The sequence below is a fragment of the Arachis ipaensis genome, chromosome B10 (genome assembly GCF_000816755.2).
Source record: "Arachis ipaensis cultivar K30076 chromosome B10, Araip1.1, whole genome shotgun sequence".
Classification (NCBI taxonomy): domain Eukaryota; kingdom Viridiplantae; phylum Streptophyta; class Magnoliopsida; order Fabales; family Fabaceae; genus Arachis; species Arachis ipaensis.
Window position 1 is genome coordinate 17,646,382 of NC_029794.2, and position 19,919 is coordinate 17,666,300.

Sequence of the window (19,919 nt, forward strand, 5' to 3'; positions counted from 1 at the left end):
TTTTGTCTACATAATATTTTGAGTAAAGTATCGTTTTTGTCCCCAACGTTTGGGGTAAATTCTATTTGTGTCCCTAATGTTTAAATCGTCCTATTTGTATCTCTAACGTTTGTAAAAGTGATTCAATGTTATCTTGCCGTCAATTATAAATCATGAACGTTTTAGTTTGAGTTTTAAAAATCTCTTTTTGAAGTTAGAATACAAATGTCTGGGATAGAATCGATGATCCACTCCAAAAAATAGCTCATCAAAAGTTGAAACTAATTCCTACAACATTTACATAATTCACTTTTCTAGAGATATAATTGAATCTAAACACAAATAGTGGGTATAATATTAAAATTAAACACATCCAAGTGAGACCTAATTGAGAATGAATACATTCAAGTGAGAATAATTGAAAAATATAATCTGATTTGTTAGTATAATTGATAGTAGGATAACATTGAATCACTTTTATAAACGTTAGGGATACAAATAGGACGATTTAAACGTTAGGGACACAAATAAAAATTACCCCAAACGTTGGGGACAAAAACGATACTTTACTCTAATATTTTTTATACAAATCAGGGCCAATACGTCTAGGGTAAAAAAAATTATTGATTAATATTAGTTCAAATATAAAGTAAAAATAAAGTAAAAATAAAGTGTCGGCAAGTTATTAGCCTCTTGTATATATCCAAAACAGTAGCTAGGTTCTCTAATTGCCATATTTGAATGTTAAAACTTTCAAATTTTTTCGGGTTACATATAAGATTTTGGACTTGGTTAAATTAGCGAATTATTATTTTGATTTCTATAAAATTGTTGTCACTCTTTTTATCCAAAAATTTTATAAGTGACATCGGTCTTATTGGCTTACATCTCACACACAAATCAATTTAGAGATAGTCCCTTACATTTTAATCTGAACCATAAGTGTGAAGTTTGTTTAATTTGTAGATTTTAATTTGTACATGAAATAATAATATGAACTTAATTAATTTCACTTTTATTAATTTGAATTTATTTTTAATGAAATAGAACCACAATGTTTTTTTATATAACCTAAAATTATAACTTACTAATTTTACACAAATTAAATCATAAACTCGTTGAACTTTCTTTTTATTTTTATTAACACTAAAATTTCAATTTTATTAATTTCAACATCATGTATTGTGAAATAGTCTAGATATTTAATTTTTAAGCATTAATACTCATCCATTGTTATTTTGCTTGCATAGGCGAGATATTTCTTCCAGCAATTGATTTCAGGAGTTAGCTATTGCCATTCAATGGTACTAAAATTCTTGATATTGTCCAATGTGAATTCAAAATATATATGATTAATTCCTTTTTCATCTATCTTTCAATTTTGTACTTTATTGCAGGAAATATGCCATAGGGATCTTAAGCTGGAAAACACACTTTTAGATGAAAGCTCAGCACCACGACTTAAAATATGCGACTTTGGTTACTCAAAGGCAAGACATTACAACTAAATGCAATTTTATTTCTCACACACACATATTCTACATGTGCGACTTAAAACATGCGGATTATTATTATTAGAATAAAGTATTAAATTTGTCTTTTTCGTTTATTTAGGCGTAATTCTGTTTTGATCTTTAAAGTTTAAAGTATCTTATTTAAATTCAAAAAAGTTTCATTTAATTTTAATATAGTCTCACCGTAAGATTAAAGTTAAATAATTAATGAAATGTCATATATAACAACAGTATAAGAAGAAGGTTAATATTTTGGTCTTTAAGGTTTAAAATATTCTATTTAAATCCAAAAAAATTTCATTTAGTTTTATTATAGTCCTACTATGATATTAAAGTTAAATAATTAACGGAATTTTTTATATGACAACAATACAAGAACAAGGTCGATAATTTAGAGAACAAATACAAGCTCCAAAGGCACAAAATCAACCGTCGATGCATAAATATATTTATTTATTATTTTTTTATAATTTAAATAAAATATTTTCTATAAAACTAAGGAGAACGATACAAAAATATATTGATGCATTCACGGTTGATTTTGTGCCTTTGAAACTTGTATTTGTTCTCTAGATTATTGACCTTGTTCTTGTACTGCTATTATGTAGAACATTCTGTTAATTATTTAACTTTACCTAACAGTGGGACTACATTAAAGCTAAAAGAAACTTTTTTGATTCAAATAGAACACTTTAAACCTTAAAAAGCAAAACATGATTATATCCAAACGTAAGGACTAATTTAGTACTTTACCCTTATGATTATAGTTGTTGTTGTAGTATCAACACTCTTTTGATATCATATATAGAAAAAAAATATTCAAAAGTGAAGGAGTTTTTGCAATTAAGGAAAAACTCAGTACAATTATATTTATGTGAAGTTGCTAGTTGAGAACCGTTCGATAATTTGATATATTTGATTAAATTGTTATTTGACTGCTCTCAATTATCAATTTCACATCAAGATAATTGCACGGAGTATTTCACATATTCTATGTTATTTTTTTACCTAACTATAATGTTTTCTTTTTTTTTTTCTCAGTCATCGGTTTTGCACTCACAACCTAAATCTACGGTGGGAACGCCAGCTTATATTGCACCGGAAGTATTATCAAGAAGAGAATACGATGGAAAGGTAATCTTGCTACGAAATTTGAATTTCAAATTATAAATATACACACACACAAGCTATCATAATGAACGATGAGTAGGTTGCTGATGTTTGGTCCTGCGGAGTAACCTTATATGTGATGCTAGTGGGCGGTTATCCTTTTGAAGATTCGGATGATCCACGAAACTTCAAAGAAACTCTTAAGGTAATTAACCTTCCAAAATACTAATATTATTAACATAATTAGATTGTGCTTCAAACTATAATCTTTTTAAAATATTTCTAAAATTTTGACAAAATTATGATAAGTTATATTTCATTAGGGAGCTCTAATTTTTGGCACCTTTATAATATTTAAGGGTTCTCATCATAAGTTGTTCGAGGCAAAAATTCTGCCATGTATCTTAATAATTAATTTAGCCCTTGATCTACCAAATAACCTTATATATAGTAGTAAGGCTACAAAGGAAAACTCTTACATTTTACTTTCTGCTTGACCACAACCATATTAAGTCCTAAGAAGACACAAAATCTATTTGTAGATTTTCCATCATATGTGACTTCCCAATTTTGAACCGTAGAAGTTGCATATTCTACATTCATTTGGTTTTTGAAAAACTAAACCATAATTAAGTGTCCTATCTAGGTACCTCATCATCAACATCTTTTTCACTGTAAATTAGATCTCTAACTTAGTGATTGTTACATATTGTGATCCCCCTAACAACTGATTTATAGAGAGTAGGTTAGTTTTTGAAAAATTTCTCTACTTCTATGGGCTTAAAGTTTAAGTGCAAATGTCATCGGTGTGGGTGTGGGTTTGCATCACTCATTACAACCTTGACTAGCAAGGATTTGAAATATTTTGCTTGAGATAGGTGTATTCTACTGGAGCTTTGTTTCACTTCTTCAATGCTAAGAAAGAAGTTTATTTCTCCTAAGTCTTTTAAGGAAATACGTGGAGTTGATTTGTCTCATGAGCACTTTTACCATTGGGGAATGGATCCTCTCAATTGTTGAAAAAAATTGAGGAAGTAAAGTGTGATCTATAACCCTTCAATGTATTTTCTCTCAAATTTTCTCTTAGTCCCACTTATAATAATTAATGGTAAGAGATCACACTTTACTCCCTCAATTGTTAAAAAAAAATTAAGAGGATCCACTTCCTTTGGTCACAAGTATATCATTTACATCGACCAGGTATATGTGGTTGTCGTCTTAATGAATCTAGTGAAAGGAAAATTGTTGGATGTAGTGTTTTTGAATCCAAAGTGGTTAAGGGTGGAGCTGATCGAGTTGAGTGAACCATGCTCTTAGACAATGGCGAAGCTTGAAAAAAAAAATTATGAAGGGGTACAAATTTAACATAATAATTACATAATAATATTTATATTAAAATAAAATTTATAAATATAATTATTTTTTAAGTTTATTATTAATCAAATAATAAATAAATAATTCTATAAATAAAAAATATAATATAGTTTATAATGGTGTTCTTCGAGTCTTGAGTGATTTAAAATCTTCAATAATTGAATTAGAACTAAACTTTTCAATAATTTCTTTTTCAATGTAAATAACCAAATTATTCGTTAAAAAATCGTCCTCCATCTTATTTCTTAATCTTATCTTCATTATTTTCATTGCTGAAAATAATCGCTTTATAGTAACTATAGAAATTGGAATAGTTAATATCAGACGAATCAATTTATCAATCAAATAATACATTTTTAACTTTGTTATTTCTGCTAAACATCTACACAATTCATGAATAGTTGATAGATTCTTCATTTCTAGATATTGACGAGCATCAAGAATAAAATGTTGAAGTTGAAAAGGAAAATTAATCTTCTCTTGTTCAGTAAAGTTTTCGGGATAATAATTGTCAACAAGAGTAGAAATTTTAACAATGTTAAAATTTTTAGATGTATCTTTAGGCATGAGAGTAGAGCTCAGACTTAGTAGATCCGTTACTTGATTATTTAATCTACTATTCAACTCTTGTAATTGCTTATCAATTGTGACTAAAAATATCTCCACTCTAAAATAATGCTCAATTATAATATGATCTTTTTGGTGACGCGAACGTCCCTGCTTTGCTACATAAAAAGCAGTTAAATCAGGAATTAGAATATCATATTGCTCACAAAATGATTTGACATTTTTCAATGTTTTCTCCCATATGTCATCTCTCATGTTTTGGATAAGTGTTTTTGTAGAAAGAACTAGTTGCACAACATTAACTATGTCTTGAGAATGCTTTTGTAGAGCTTGACAAAGAACATCAATTATTTCCATAATATCTTTCATCAAATGCAAGATCAATACAAACTCAAATGTGGTCAGGTTATTGTAAGCACTATCTGCATCACCACGCTGAGAATAAGTTGATCCATCAACAATAACCTTTTGTAAAACAGTTAATGTTGCACCATACATATTTATTAAACTGCAAATAAAAGAGAAATGAGAACTCCATCGAGTATCACCTGCTTGTTTCAAAGTACCAATTTGATTTGCCTCTTTACCAGTTTCAATTTCATCAATCTCTAATAAATGGGCAATTTTATCTGTCTTGATATCATGTAACTCATCATGTCGCTTACTAGAAGAACAAATGATGTTGACAATGAAAGTCAATTTTGAAAAAAAACTGAGGCACATGAATAACTTTTTTAGATGTAGCAACTAATGCATGTTGTAATCCATGAGCAAAACAGTGAATATAATAAGCATAAGTGCAATATTTTAAGAATAATGCTTGTAACTCATTCCATTCTTCTCTCATGTTGCTAGCACCATCATATCCTTGACCACAAATATTAGAGACATTAAGATCATGTTGAAAAAGAATGCCACACAATTCATGTTTCAGAGTTAATAATGTAGTATCTTTAACATGTACAAGATCAAGAAAGCGCTCTTGAATAAAACCATGTATATTAACAAATCTCAAAACAAGTGTCATTTGTTCTCTTTTAGATTCATCATGAGCTTCATTTACTATAATGCAAAGCTTAAAATCTCCAATTTCTTCACAAATATGCTTTCTCACCTTATTTGAGAGAATATGCAAGATTTCTTTTTGAATTTGACGTGAAGTATACTTAGCAGGGGAGCATTTTCTAACACAGTTTTTGTAACTTCATCATTGTAAGATGCTATAAGTTTTATCATTTCAAGAAAATTACCTCGATTTTTTTATTTTGGAATTTTATCATGGCCTCTGAAAGCACAAGTTTAAAATGTAAGCCAACGAGTTGCATCAATGAAGGATTTTAGACGCAATCGATTCCTTTGAATTTTCTCAGAAGTATGATCCTCAATTACATTTTGGATGTGACTTGCCTAATTTAGTAAGTCTAGACATGCTCCAACTGCATTATTGTGTGGCGAGCAAGGATCTCCAATATGTTTAAGAAAAACACATTTCACTCCGTCATTAACCTTTTTTTAACTTCTAAATCCTTTACAAATAAAAATATTTGACCCATTATGTCTACTAAATATTTTTCTAACCAAATAACAAAATAAACAATATGCAGCTTTTTCAAAAGGTGAATACTCTAACCATGAAGAAAAAATACTAAACCAAGCATATTGAAATCATCTTGGATGTTTTGTATCAAATAGAGGATCATTGTCAAGATGCTTTGATATGGATCCTCATTTAAGATAAGCTCGTCTAACCTCATCTCCTTAGTTTGGGTGATATTGCCAATTTTGCAGGCATTTTCCAAGGTCTTGTTCCAAAGAATTAAGGTCAAACTCATCAGATGCAACTTTTTGAACTTTTGAAGGTTGTATCTCACTTTCTTCGTAATTCATTGACGTAAAAGAATTATCTACAGGTGTTGATATTATAAAATTTATATTTTTTCCTTCTTGAACATTAGTCTTCCTCTTAAAAAATGCATCAATTCTTTGATTTTTCATCATTATGATTGTACAAAAAGTTGAATATATATAATGTGAAATATGTAAAAAAGATAAAAAAGACAAATATTAAAATTTATAATACTTATTGAATATTATTTTTAGCCAAAAAAAAGTCAATTAAAAAATCAACAAATATAAAACAATACTAAACTAAACAAATAAAAAAGTTATCTAATTTCACAAAGATGATGCAAAAAAATATAATTGCTTGAACTCAAAACTTAGGTTAAAAGATTGAAACTTCTTCAATTACAACTTACAAATTCTTCTATTAATCTATAAAAATATAATAACATCAATATTTATTGAATATTTTAATATTTTTGTATAATATAAAAAATTAAATTAAATAAACAGTAAAATATAAAATAGCATTAAATTAAATAAATAAAATACTTAATTTTTTTATAATGTTTTTGTATTTTTTGATTTTGGTTTGAATAGAGGCGGTTTGAACAGAGAAAGACAAGATGAATTGAGATACCTCATGTTAAAGTTAAGAAGCTAAGCCAAGTGAACTACATTTTTTCTTTGAGAGCAATACTACTAATTTTTTTATAAAGAGTTTGGAGGGGCCATGGCCTCCCCACTGTCTAACATAAGCTCCGTCACTGCTCTTAGAGCTTGCTTTACTCCAGAGAGATCTTTAGAGTTCGCACACTTGATGGTGATTGACTATGATGAGGCTTTCAAGTAGAGTTGCCAAGTTTGTCAGAGTTTCCTGGATTGATTTCTTACTAGTCTCACATTCCTCCTCTATTTCTCTTTTTTAGTGTACACAATGCAGTGCTTGCTCAACTAACTGAGATAATTTCTAGGACAGATCAATGTTCTCTTTAGCCACCACTATTGCATAGATCTTTGGTTTAGCTATGCCAAATTTTCTTCTAGTTTGCATTGGATGAAAGTTGATTAGTACAATTGGTGTTTTTCTTGCAACACAACTTGCAAGTCTACTGTGTTATATGAATTTAGACTGATTTGATTAGTATTAGAAGTGAAAACGAAAACCAAATTATGAGAAACAAAAATTGATGTAGAAGATAATGGTGCAATTATGTTATTGACGTTGTTGTAAGTGTCGTGTAATGTATGGCACAATGTTATAAAATATAAATGGGGATGAGGATTTAGATGCAGCAGTTAAAACAGGTGCTTGATGAGGTCGGTGTTGTTGTGTGGCAATGTTTGGTATGAGGGGTTGTATTTGGGGTTATGTTGTGTTGTGTGGTTGAAAGTGAGAAATTTGGGATATTCGTGATATGATGGGTGGGAAGGTTTGCAGTGTGGGTAAGTTTGTGAAGGTTGGTTGGGGAATAGATTGTGTTGTTGTAGAGAGCTTTGCTACTTGATGAAATAGATGATGATTTGGGAATTTAAACTCATTGAAGAAAACATTCCTTGAGGTAAAATTTTTCGCTTCGGCGGTGAATCGAAATAAACTTGTATCTTTTTCTTTTTTTGGAAAATCTTTGAAAATGTATTCTTGTGATCTATGGTCAAGTTTGAAGTTTTTGTATGCTCTTAGGAAGGGGTAATAGGTGCATCCCAGTGGAATGAGAAAAGTATAATTAGGTTTGGTTCCTGTTAAGGCTTCTAATGGTAACTTATTATTGAGGGTTTACTTTAATAGTTTGTTGATAAGATAAGTAGCTAAGAGTGTGGCTTCATCCCAAAATCATAATGGAAGGGTAATCTAATAGTGTTAGTGTTGTTTCTATGATATGATTATACTTTCTTTCAATTATGCTATCTTGTTGGTATTTGTAATGTGAGTCCGTGTTAGATATCTTGGGTTTTAAGGTAATAACTGAAAGATAAAGTAATGTACTATCCTCCATTGTCTGTCTACAATTCTTTGATCTTAAGTCATGTGTTGTTTTGAATTTGTGTCTTGTATTGTAAGAAAGCTTCAATTGCTTGTGTCAGTGTTTTTAACAAATAAGTGCATGTGAATCTGGTTCTCACATCCACAAAATAAATATAGAATCTACAACTTAATCTACTATACACTTGTGAAAGACCCCAAATATCAAGAAAAAATTAGTTGTAAAGGTGCATAGGTGGTGTAGGATTTGAGGTGAGGTAATTAATGCAAATTTATTTATATAACAAACATTACACAAGGTTGGTGCAAAATCACCTTTATTTATTGAATCATTAGCGACATTAGATTGTTCCATTACAAGTTTTACTACCCTATCAGATAAATGCTCCAATTTTATATGGCATAGATGCATTGTGTGGCTTACACTTTTACATGAGATGTTAGTACTAATATTTAAATTCAACATATACTATTTTTATTTTTATGACATTTCTTCTCTATTACAACATCGAGAATTTTTTATATATTTTTCAGTATTTTTACTAACATATGTAACTTTACAAACTTTTTTCAGTAGTACCATTATTATCAACAATGGAAGAAGTATTAACAATAACAGAATCATCTATATTGGTAGAAGCAGTATTAACATTGGTAGGATCAACAGAATTGGTAATAATAATATTAATAACAACATTGTCAACAACAAAGTTATGATTGATAAATGTAACATTCCTTAGTAGCGTGTGAATTCCCTCAAAATTTGCAAAATCCATCTCTAATCAAACCTTGGAGGAGTATCTTCTTGTTCATCTAACATTTCACATTGCATAAATGAAGCCAAGATTTAGAGAACAGGAAGTTGTCTAAAGTAAATTTGGCTACACTCACCGAAATTCTTAGAGATACTAGACACATGTAGTAGATTTTATAGTTTAAAAGGATGACTAGATAGTGATGCATGCATTAATAAACTTCTAACATGTGCAATATCCATACGTTGGCTATTACCTCCATATACCTATTCTAAGCCTTCATAATATGATCCAGTGATGAGATTCCTCTAATCAAAGGGGATATGATGAGATGCTCTAGTAGATATGATGAGATGCTCTAGTATCTGGATACCATGTTGTGTCTGACATTGCAGTGGGGCAATGCAAGAAAGGCTTAGGATTAGAAGTTGATGGTTGAGAGAAGGTCACTTGTGTGTTGCTATGAAATGACATTGATAGTGATGGTGTAGCTTTTGGAGGTTGCATATAAGGATAAATAAATTTTTGGTTGAATAAATAAAAGTATTGTTAATCCTCAAAAGTTCTGCCTCTTTAGAAGCTTTTATTATGCCAAAACCTCTACCACATTTATATCATCTTCTATTGTAGCCAGCACAACCTCTACCATAGTCTCTTTCTTGTGTTGAGCTATCTTGATTCTCATTTTTTTGAGTGCCATGTGCTTGTATTGGCCCTAATTCCACTCTTTCAAACGTATTTATAAATTCCTCTTGCATTAGTGATTCTAATTCAAACTCACTTTTTAATATTTGTTCCATTCTGCCTAAGACTTTCGAGATTTGCAATGTAAATTTATACTTAACAACTCTATTGACAAAGCTTCATCATTGAAACACGAGCTTGCTACAAGACAGTGATGTTGAACTTCCCAATCCATGAAAGCTTGAGGCTATTTCTTTGCACCGACCTTATTCTAAGTTGAACTTTTGAGGAATCTTTCTTAAATTAAGGTGATTCTGAAGTTTATTGATCTTGATGCACATTAGTGCTTGTTTCTTCAATGCTTTAAAATTACTTTGTTGAGTTTAATGGAAGCAAATATCGAAAATAAATTTTGACGAAAAAAGCTTGTAGGAGTTTTTGGTGCAACCGAATTGTCTTTAGACACCATGGATTTGCAGCTTTGATATTATATGAGGTATAAGATTTTATAAAATATGAATGGAGAGACTAGAGAAAGAGAAGAAATTAAAGTTTTTAAAAGATGAGAGAACTTCTGTTATATTGAATGAAATGAATTTGAGTTACTTTTTTACAAAGTAATTAAGTTAATCTATTTATAGTAGAGACTCTACCAACAAACTCTAACAACTTCTCACAACTTTGCTGATATGGTATAACCAACTTATTAACTAAGTTGACTTTCAACCAACATAGATTGATTTATTGGTTAGTTAACTAGTCCGTTTAAGCAAGTATTTGTAGTTTGAATTTCATCTTGTGCGTGTAATAATTCATTGGGCAGCTAAAAACCTTTAAATGAAGCTCAAATCTACGACAAATTAATTATTGTCTTGTTGGATTGAGAAATAACGTAAAAAAAAAAAAACTAACTTGACTCTCACGGGCACTCTTTTATCATCTCTCTCAATAACACTAACAATGATTGAGGGTATAAGAAAAGGAATGATTTTTTTCGCTGTCAATAAAACAAATAATATATTTTATGAGCATTACTCATATAAAGACAACAAAAACAACTTTTTCCAAAGTTGTTTATTTGGCCGCAACTAAAAAACGTGGATTAATAATAAAAACATAAACTATGAATACAACTGAATCAATAAGTAAATTAGAGGATTTAATAAAAAAATAATTAAATTATCCAAATTAATAAACCAAAAATTAATGATTCTAACTAATATTAAATTAAATGACATTGAATTTTTTAAATTAATATAAAATAATTTTTTTCAAAAATAATAATAATACTTTTAATTATGTCAGATGTCAAAAATCTAATACATAACAATTTAGTTAATGAATGAGATCAAACGTCCTTATTTAAAGACGTTTTAAACGTTTTTACCTGAACTTCTACCATATTGTATAACTGTAGACAAAACACATTTTCTTTTTAGTGCCTTTGCTTGCATATGCCCAACGAACACGTGTAGATAGTATAATAATTTATGAAAACAATTTTCTAATTTTAATTACCATTTTTTAATATTTTGGCAGAGAATTCTCAATGCCCACTATTTTATTCCAAACTATGTTCGTGTCTCAAAGGATTGTGGACACCTTCTATCTCAAATATTTGTAGCAAACCCAGAAAAGGTACTGTATAATGATCAAAATACATTGTAATTATTGATATAATTAACATTTAGCTTTATATCACTAGCATAATTTAGTTATTAAAATGTCACCTATTTTTCTGACAAGTTGTTCTAATTTTATTGAAGAGAATAACCATACCTGAAGTTAAAATGCACCCGTGGTACCTAAATAACTTGCCAGAGGAATTGATGGACCAAAGGGGATGCGAGTTGCAAAATATTGGTGTGGATGATGATGATGATTCATCATGTCAAAGCATTGAGTCAATACTTTCAATAATTCAAGAGGCTAGAAATTTAGGAGTGGGAAAAAAACTCAGTGGACAATTTGTTGCGGGTGACATTGATCTTGATGACATGGATGCTGAAATTGATGATATTGAAAATGGTGGCGATGATTTTGTATGTGCATTGTGAGGTCTTATGGTTATAACCTTTGGAAAAACTATTTTTAATATTTTATTTGTAGTTTTTTTCTTTTAAGCATTTTTTGTAAAAAGTCAAAACTAATTATAATTTTATTTGCATCTATACATAATTAAACTAAGTGTGCAATTTAAATTTGAAACTCGAAATATATTTACAAAATCAGAACTAAGAATTGTTAGAAACAAGAGAGAGATCTGTGAAAAGTGTTTTGTGTATTATTCAGATTGATGAAGAATACAATATACAAGGGGTATATATAGGTGCCAGAAGAATCAAAGTAATAAAGGCATATAATCCTACAATTAATACACAGATATGTTATATAAATATAAACGATACTAACTGATCTAAAATGATTCTAATGATTCTCTAATGATTCTCTAACATCCCCCCTCAAACTCAAGTGGGAGCTAAGGATACCAACTTGAGTTTGGATAACAAAGTCCGAAAACGAGTCGGGTGATGAGCTTTCGTGAAGATATCAGCAGTCTGATCTAGTGTTCCAACAGCAATGAGACAAATAGCATCAATAAGGATACGTTGCCTAACAAAGTGACAATCAATCTCAATGTGTTTGGTGCGTTCATGAAAGACATCATTATGGGTAATCTGAATAGCACTGCGGTTGTCACAAAAAACATTAGTAGGAGACGACTGAGGAGCACACAAATCTTCGAGAAGCCAACGAATCGAGATAACCTCAGCAGTGGTGTCAGCGAGGGCACGATACTCAGCTTCTGTGCTTGATCGAGCAGTGAACGTTTGCTTCTTAGCACGCCAAGAAATGAGAGCGTCGCTAAGAAACAAACAGTAACCAGTAGTAGAACGACGATCAGTGGGATCACCAGCCCAATCAGCATCGGAGTATACTTGAAGGGACAAAGAAGAATGGGCAGAAAAATAAAGGCCATGAAATAAAGTGCCTTTGATGTAGCGAAGAATGCGAAGAACTGCTGCATAGTGAGTAGTACAAGGAGCTGACAAGAACTGGCTAAGTACATGAACTGGATAGGCAATGTCTGGTCAAGTGACAGTTAAGTAGACGAGTCCTCCAACTAGCTGTCGATAGAGAGTAGGATTATCCAAAACAGTGCCATCCATAGGAGTAAATCGAACATTAGGCTCAAGAGGAGTAGACTCAGTGCGACTATCGGTAATTCCGGCTCGAGCAAGAAGATCTGAAGCATATTTAGCTTGAGAGAGATAGATGTCATCATCAGTGGATATGACTTCCAGACCAAGAAAATAGCTGAGAGAACCAAGATCTTTCATCTCAAAAGTATGCTGAAGGGACACCTTGAGATCAGAGATACCATCAGCATCATCTTCAGTAATGATCATGTCATCAACATACAAAAGTAGAAGAACAACTCCACGTTCACTTTTACGAATAAAGAGAGCATTATCATGAGGACTGCAAGTGAAACCAAGACCGCATATGGTAGTGCTGAACTTGTCAAACCATTCACGAGGAGCTTGTTTAAGCCCATAGAGTGCCTTGCGAAGTAGACAAACTTTGCCAGAAGGACAAGGATAACCTGGAGGGGGGTTTCATATAGACCTTCTGTTTCAAATCTCCATTAAGAAATGCATTCTTCACATCCATCTGACTGAGAGACCATCTTTTGACCGCAGCAGTGGCAAGAAGAGCTCGAACAGATGTGAGACGAGCAACAGGAGCAAAAGTCTCTTCATAGTCAATACCATACTCTTGCGTACAACCCTGAGCAACCAATCGTGCCTTATAACGGTCAATAGAACCATCAGAGCGAGTCTTGATCTTGTATACCCATCTGCTTCCCACAATTTCCTGATTTGAAGGAGAATCAACCAAGTCCCAAGTGTGTGCTTTTTCAAGTGCCTGTATTTCTTCCTGCATTGCTTGTTGCCAATTTGGATTTGTGGAAGCTTCTCTGAATGACTTAGGTTCATGTTGATGAAAAATAGTAGAAAAATAATGATAATCAAGAAGATGAGGAGGTGGATTTCTCACCCTGGAACAATGAGTGGAAGAAGGAGGCATGACGGGAGGAGTAGGAGCGTCGTTCGGTCCGGAATCATCAAAAGATGGAGAAGGCGGAGGAATAGGAGGCTGTGAAGGGTGACTTGAGATAGAACCTATAGAATCATCACTAGGAAAAAGGTCAACATTGGGGTTAGTGAAAAAAGGTGACTGAGTAGGAGGAATAGACTCAAAGGAGGAGAACCGAGAAAACATGTGATGCTCCCAAAAGACAACATGACGAGATATACGAATACGTTTAGAGAGAGGATCCCAACAGCGATAACCCTTGTGTTCAGTGCCATAACCAAGGAAACAACATATACGAGCCCGAGGTTCAAGTTTACTATGTTCATGAGGCTGAAGAAAAACAAAACAGACACAACCAAAAACTTGAAGAGAACTATAATCTGGGAAAGTACGATAAAGACGCTCAAAGGGAGTAACATTACCAAGAACAGAAGAAGGGAGTCGATTGATAACATAAACAGCAGTAAGAATAGCTTCACCCCAAGTACGCTCAGGACACAAAGAAGAAAGAAGCATTGCACGAACAGAGTCAAGAATGTGACGGTGTTTGTGTTCAGCTCGGCCATTTTGTTGAGATGTACCAGGGCAAGTGAACTTAGACAAGGTACCCTGTTCTGCAAGAAAGGTTAAGAGTTTGGAATCACGGTATTCCATAGCATTATCACGGCGAAAAACCTTAATGACCTTAGAAAACTGAGTTTTAATCATAGTGGCAAAGTTAATATAAATCTGAGGTAACTCATAGCGATTGGTCATCAAATAAACTCAAGTAAAGCGTGAATAATCATCAATGAAAACAACAAAGTATCGAGCTCTTCCCATAGAAGTGGTGGGAGCAGGACCCCAAACATCAGAGTGAATCAGATCAAAAGGAGAGCTTGCAAGAGAGGAATTATTGTGAAAAGATAAAGCAGTTTGTTTGGCAGTTTGACAAGAAATGCAATCAAAAGATTCATTAGGAACCTGACCCAAAACACCTTGAGATACAAGAGGACGCAATTTTCCTAAGGAGCTGTGGGCAAGACGTTGATGCCATAAGTGAAGGGTAGATAGAGAAGAAGCAGCACAGAGATTTGGTACAGGAGGAATATGAAGATTCTCGATTTCAAACAACCTTCCAACCTTACGTCCAGTCCCGATGACTTGTCCCGTCTGACGATCCTGTACACGGCAACCAGAGATAGAAAAAGTGACATCAAAACCCAAATTAACAAGTTGACCAACAGAAATAAGATTAAAGTTTAAATTGGGAATAAAATAAGTATCAGGAAGACTAAGAGTCGACTGGGAGATAGAAGCCTTGTGTGTTGCGTGCAAGAGGGAACCATTAGCAGTATTGATAGAAGGTCCATTTGTAGTGGTAGACAGAGACGAGAAGAGATTACGCAATGGAGACATGTGATTAAAGCATCCCGAGTCAAAATACCATTTAGAATTACCTTGAGGAGTCGAAAGAGCAGCAGGAGTATTACCAGAAAGGGAGAGAAGACACTGAAGAAGAGACGCAATATCAGATAGAGAGACAGGAGATGGGTTGAGAGGAGCTGAGGTGGTAGATTCAAGAGTAGCATCAACAGCAGAGGCAGGCTTAGGACGTGGTGGGTGAGTAGGACAGGTAGTAATTAAATGTCACGGGAGCTTACAATAGTGGCAAAACTGCTGGGAACAATGGTAGCTAATGTGACCCTTTTGGTGGCATGTGCGACATTCAACAAAAGGACAGTCGGAGAAGAGGTGCCCGGAGCGGTTACAGTTTCGACAAAAAGTACCCTGCCTATCTGTGGCAGCAAAACCAGCTGATGTTTCCACAATAGTAGACTCACAAATTAAGGAGAGGAGAGAAAAACTGCAATTTCAGAGCAGAAAATGAGAAATCCGAGGCCGAAATCGGAAAGAGCTCACCAAAAAATCTTAGAAAGGGTCCCACTGTCTGCCACGTAAGCAGCCACCTCAACAAGCAATGACACGTGGCACGCGGTGATTGGAAATGCAAGACACGTCAGCGGGTGACTGGGCACGGGTTGGCAAATCGGGTCGGGTCGGGCGCGCGGGTCGGGTGCGGTCCGTCTCTCGTTTGGATGACACGTGGGGCGTTGCTGAGCCGTTGATCTGGAGCACTGATCCAACGGCGACAGATGCTTCTGGAAGGAGAACGCCTGCAACCGGACAGCCAACTTCAAGCGGCGCGTGGCGGCGCGTCTGGCAGAGGCTGGCGGTGATTTCGATGGCGTTGAAAACGTTGCAATGAGTGGAAGGTGACGGTGGCGGCGGCGATGAACCGAAGCGCAAACCAAAGCGTCTGAAAAGGGAGCAAAAGAGAGACCAAAAAACACTGCCAGAAGAGAAAAAAACAAAGGACTATAAACTAATATTCATTGAAAAAAAAGACCTAAGCTCTAGATACGATGTTAGAAACAAGAGAGAGATCTGAGAAAAGTATTTTGTGTATTATTCAGAATGATGAATAATACAATATACAAGGGGTATATTGACAAACTCCAATTTGACGGTTTATCTTGTATTGAATTTAGGGGATTTTATCACCTTTTACCCACATTTATTCAATGAAATAGCATGGTTTTGTATATTCTCCTTTAATTGTGCTTAAGAGTGAAAACATGCTTTTTAGGTCTTAAAATAGCTAAATTTAATTCTCCTTGATTCCATTAGATGCCTTGATATGTTTGCTAAGTGATTTCAGATTTAGAAGGCAAAGATTGGGTCAAGGGAATGAAGAAAGAAGCATGAAAAGGTGGAGAACTCATGAAGAGATGAAAGAACCGGAAAGCTGTCAAGCCGACCTCTTTGCACTTAAATGACCATAACTTGAGCTACAGAGGTCCAATTGATGCGGTTCCAGTTGGGTTGGAAAGCTAACATCCGGGGCTTCGAAACGATATAAGATTTGCCATAGTTGCTACACGTATGGTGGCGCGCACGCGCAAAGTACGCGCACGCGCCGTTGCTGCCACCTAGTTCACTTAAAGCAAAACGTGGCCAACGAATTCTAAAGCCTTGTGGGCCCAATCCAACTCATTTCTAATGCTATTTAACCCAAGGAGTGAAGAGGGAAACATGGGTTAGTTACCAATTAGTTTAGTTTAGCTTTGTAGTTAGTTTTAGAGAGAGAAGCTCTCTCTTCTCTCTAGAATTAGGATTAGGAATTAGGGTTAGATTAGGATCTCATAGTTCTAGGTTTAATTAAAGTCTCCTTCTACTTCTACCTTCAATTGATGATTGCTACTCTTTGGTTCTTTTCTCTATCCCTATTCTCTTGTTGTAATTTCTCTTATTTTGTTTCTAGGTTTTGTAATTGAGATACTCTTGTTCTCTTTATTTTCTTTCAATAATGCAATTTGAGGTAATTCATGATAATTGTGATTTCCTTGGTTGTTGTTGTTGATCCTTTGTATTCAATTGTAGTTAGAATTCATTCTTGTTGTGATTGACTATACTTTTCTTTGGTGCCTTCTAAGTGTTTGATGAAATGCTTGGTTGGATTTTAGTATAGATTTTGTTCCTCTTGGCTATGGTAGAGTAATTAGTGACACTTGAGTTATCTAGTTCCTTTGTTGATTGATAATTGGAGAGATTGCTAATTGGTTTGGGGTGCACTAAAGCTAGTCTTTCCTTGGGAGTTGGCTAGGACTTGTGGCTCAAGTTAATTCATCCACTTGACTTGCCTTTAATTAGTAAGGGTTAACTAAGTGGTAGCAATGAACAATTCTCATCACCATTGAGAAGGATAACTAGGATAGGACTTCTAGTTCTCATATCTTGCCAAGAGCTTTTATAGTAGTTAGTTTATTTCCATTGCCATTTACTTTTCATGCCTCTCATCCAAAACCCCAAAATAACTCATAACCAATAACAAGACACTTTATTGTAATTCCTAGGGAGAACGACCCGAGGTCCAATACTTCGGTTTATAAATTTTAGGGGTTTGTACTAGTGACAAACAACTTTTTGTATGAAAGGATTAGTGATTGGTTTAGAAGCTATACTTGCAACGAGAATTCATTTGTGAATTCTAAACCGTCAAAAATCCAATCATCAAAATGGCGCCGTTGCCGGGGATTGCAATGGTGTTATGTTATTGGTTATTGTACATATGTGAATATTGTGAATAGGTTTGTCTTTTGTTGTTTCTTAATTTTTGTTAGTTTTATTTTGTCCTCTCATTATGAATTCTCACCACTTTGGCTTTGAGTTTGGTTCTAAGTGTGTTGTAGGAAATGTGGACTTTAATGGCAACATGTACCATGGATGGAACCAACAAAGATGGGAAGAGCCTCAAGGAATTGATCACTCCTATTGGCAACAACCTCCGGATACTTATAGGTATAATTTCCATCCTAATGCATGCCAACTTAGTGGCTATGATGATTCTTTTTGTGACACTCAACAACCACCATCATATGCCTATGAATCTCATCCTCAACATGAACCTCAACCATTCTCACAAGCCTTTCATCACCAAGCACCACCCTATGATCCATATCCATCATATAACCAATCGTCCATACCATATTTTTATGGCCATTATGAGCAAGAACCTCTAGAACCACCACAACCTTATCAAGATTACTACCATGAACCACCTCAACTCTCACCATCTCCACACCCTTACCAAGAAGAACCACCTTCCTACTATGAACCCTCTCTCCAAAATAATAAACCTTCCTATTCACCCCAGGCCCCAATAGACGAGCCTCTCACTTTGTTACTTCAAGGACAAGAGGCCATGAAACGGGATACACTTGAGTTTGTGACCAATTTGACCAAGGTGGTGCACACTTTAGCCCACCAATGCTTGAATACGCAAGGTACTTCCGTAACCACACGTGAAAAGTCAAAAGAAGAGCAAAGCATGAAGGAGAAATTGGAAAATTCGGTGGAAAAGGAGGAGTCAAATTTTGTGTTGAAACAATTGGAGAAGCCTATGATCATTGAAGAAAGGGGAGAAGTGGTTGAAGATTTAGGAGATGTTGAAAGTCCAAGGGAATGTAGTCTCATGGAGCACTCTTCCAAGGAGCTTGATATTGAAGTTGAAGAGGGTGCGCAACCTCTAAGGCATACCGTCGTTGGAGACTTGGAAGAGGTTTATCAAGAGATGGATTCAATCATGGATGAATTCCTCTCTACAATGGAATCCTCGCCCATTGGACATGGAGTTGAAAGTATAAAAGAGTGTGCACAACCCCCCATACCCTTGGTGAGCAATGAGAAAGAGAGCTACCAAGAGGAAAACGTTGGCATGGTGTATATCGAAATTGAAGAATATGAAGAGGTTGACCAAGAAATGGATCTATTCATCAATGAATTTCTATCCAAAATTAAACCACCTCCCATTAGGCAAGAAATCAAAGTTCTTGAAGACAACACCAAGCTATGTGATAAAAGGGGAAAGGTTGAAATCAAGGAAGCTCGCAAAGAGGTGGAAATACACAAAGAAGAGCACAAGGAAGTAGACCTTGCATTATGTAAGTGTGGGGAGGTCTCCCTTCCCAAATTACCATCCAATACAATATTTAAGTGGGTAAAATCTCTATCCCTGAGCTTTAATCTCTCACTTGAATGTGGTTTGCTTGAAAATGATGGTCAACTTAGAACTCTTTGTGGAATTAAAAGCAAGAACGAGTTGTGTAGTGGTTGGAAAATAGGAATTAGGCTCATTAAGGTCAAAGCCTCAAGGTATAGGGATGATGTTGGGACAAGGATTACTTTATACGGATCTAGGAGGAAGCATTGGTGGAGTAAAGAGAATTCTATGAGTCAATCACCTCTATGTCAACCGCTCATCCGACAAAACCATGAAACTCAACTAACGGATGGGTGTGATTGGTGTGAAGACAAGATATGGGATCCCGGTTCGTTAAATGAAGACCAACTATGGGGACTCATATCTTGGGTAGAACTTTGCCCAAGCTTGACGAAAATGGTTGGAAATTCTGTCAACCAATTGAGAAGCAAGGATCCTTGGAGATTCAAGGATGAGTACAAACATAA

The 19,919-nt window shown here is 34.1% G+C and overlaps 1 protein-coding gene across 1 annotated transcript in view; it reads left to right on the plus strand.

Annotated features, from left to right (window-relative positions):
• Positions 1–11,982, plus strand: part of LOC107623033 (serine/threonine-protein kinase SAPK2) — a 17,526-nt gene extending 5,544 nt beyond the window's left edge. Inside the window, exons 4-9 of the mRNA XM_016325159.2 lie at positions 1,230–1,283; positions 1,377–1,469; positions 2,535–2,627; positions 2,704–2,808; positions 11,349–11,447; positions 11,576–11,982. Of these exons, the coding sequence (XP_016180645.1) occupies positions 1,230–1,283; positions 1,377–1,469; positions 2,535–2,627; positions 2,704–2,808; positions 11,349–11,447; positions 11,576–11,866 (735 nt within the window). The 3' untranslated portion in view covers positions 11,867–11,982. The remainder of the gene's footprint in view (positions 1–1,229; positions 1,284–1,376; positions 1,470–2,534; positions 2,628–2,703; positions 2,809–11,348; positions 11,448–11,575) is intronic.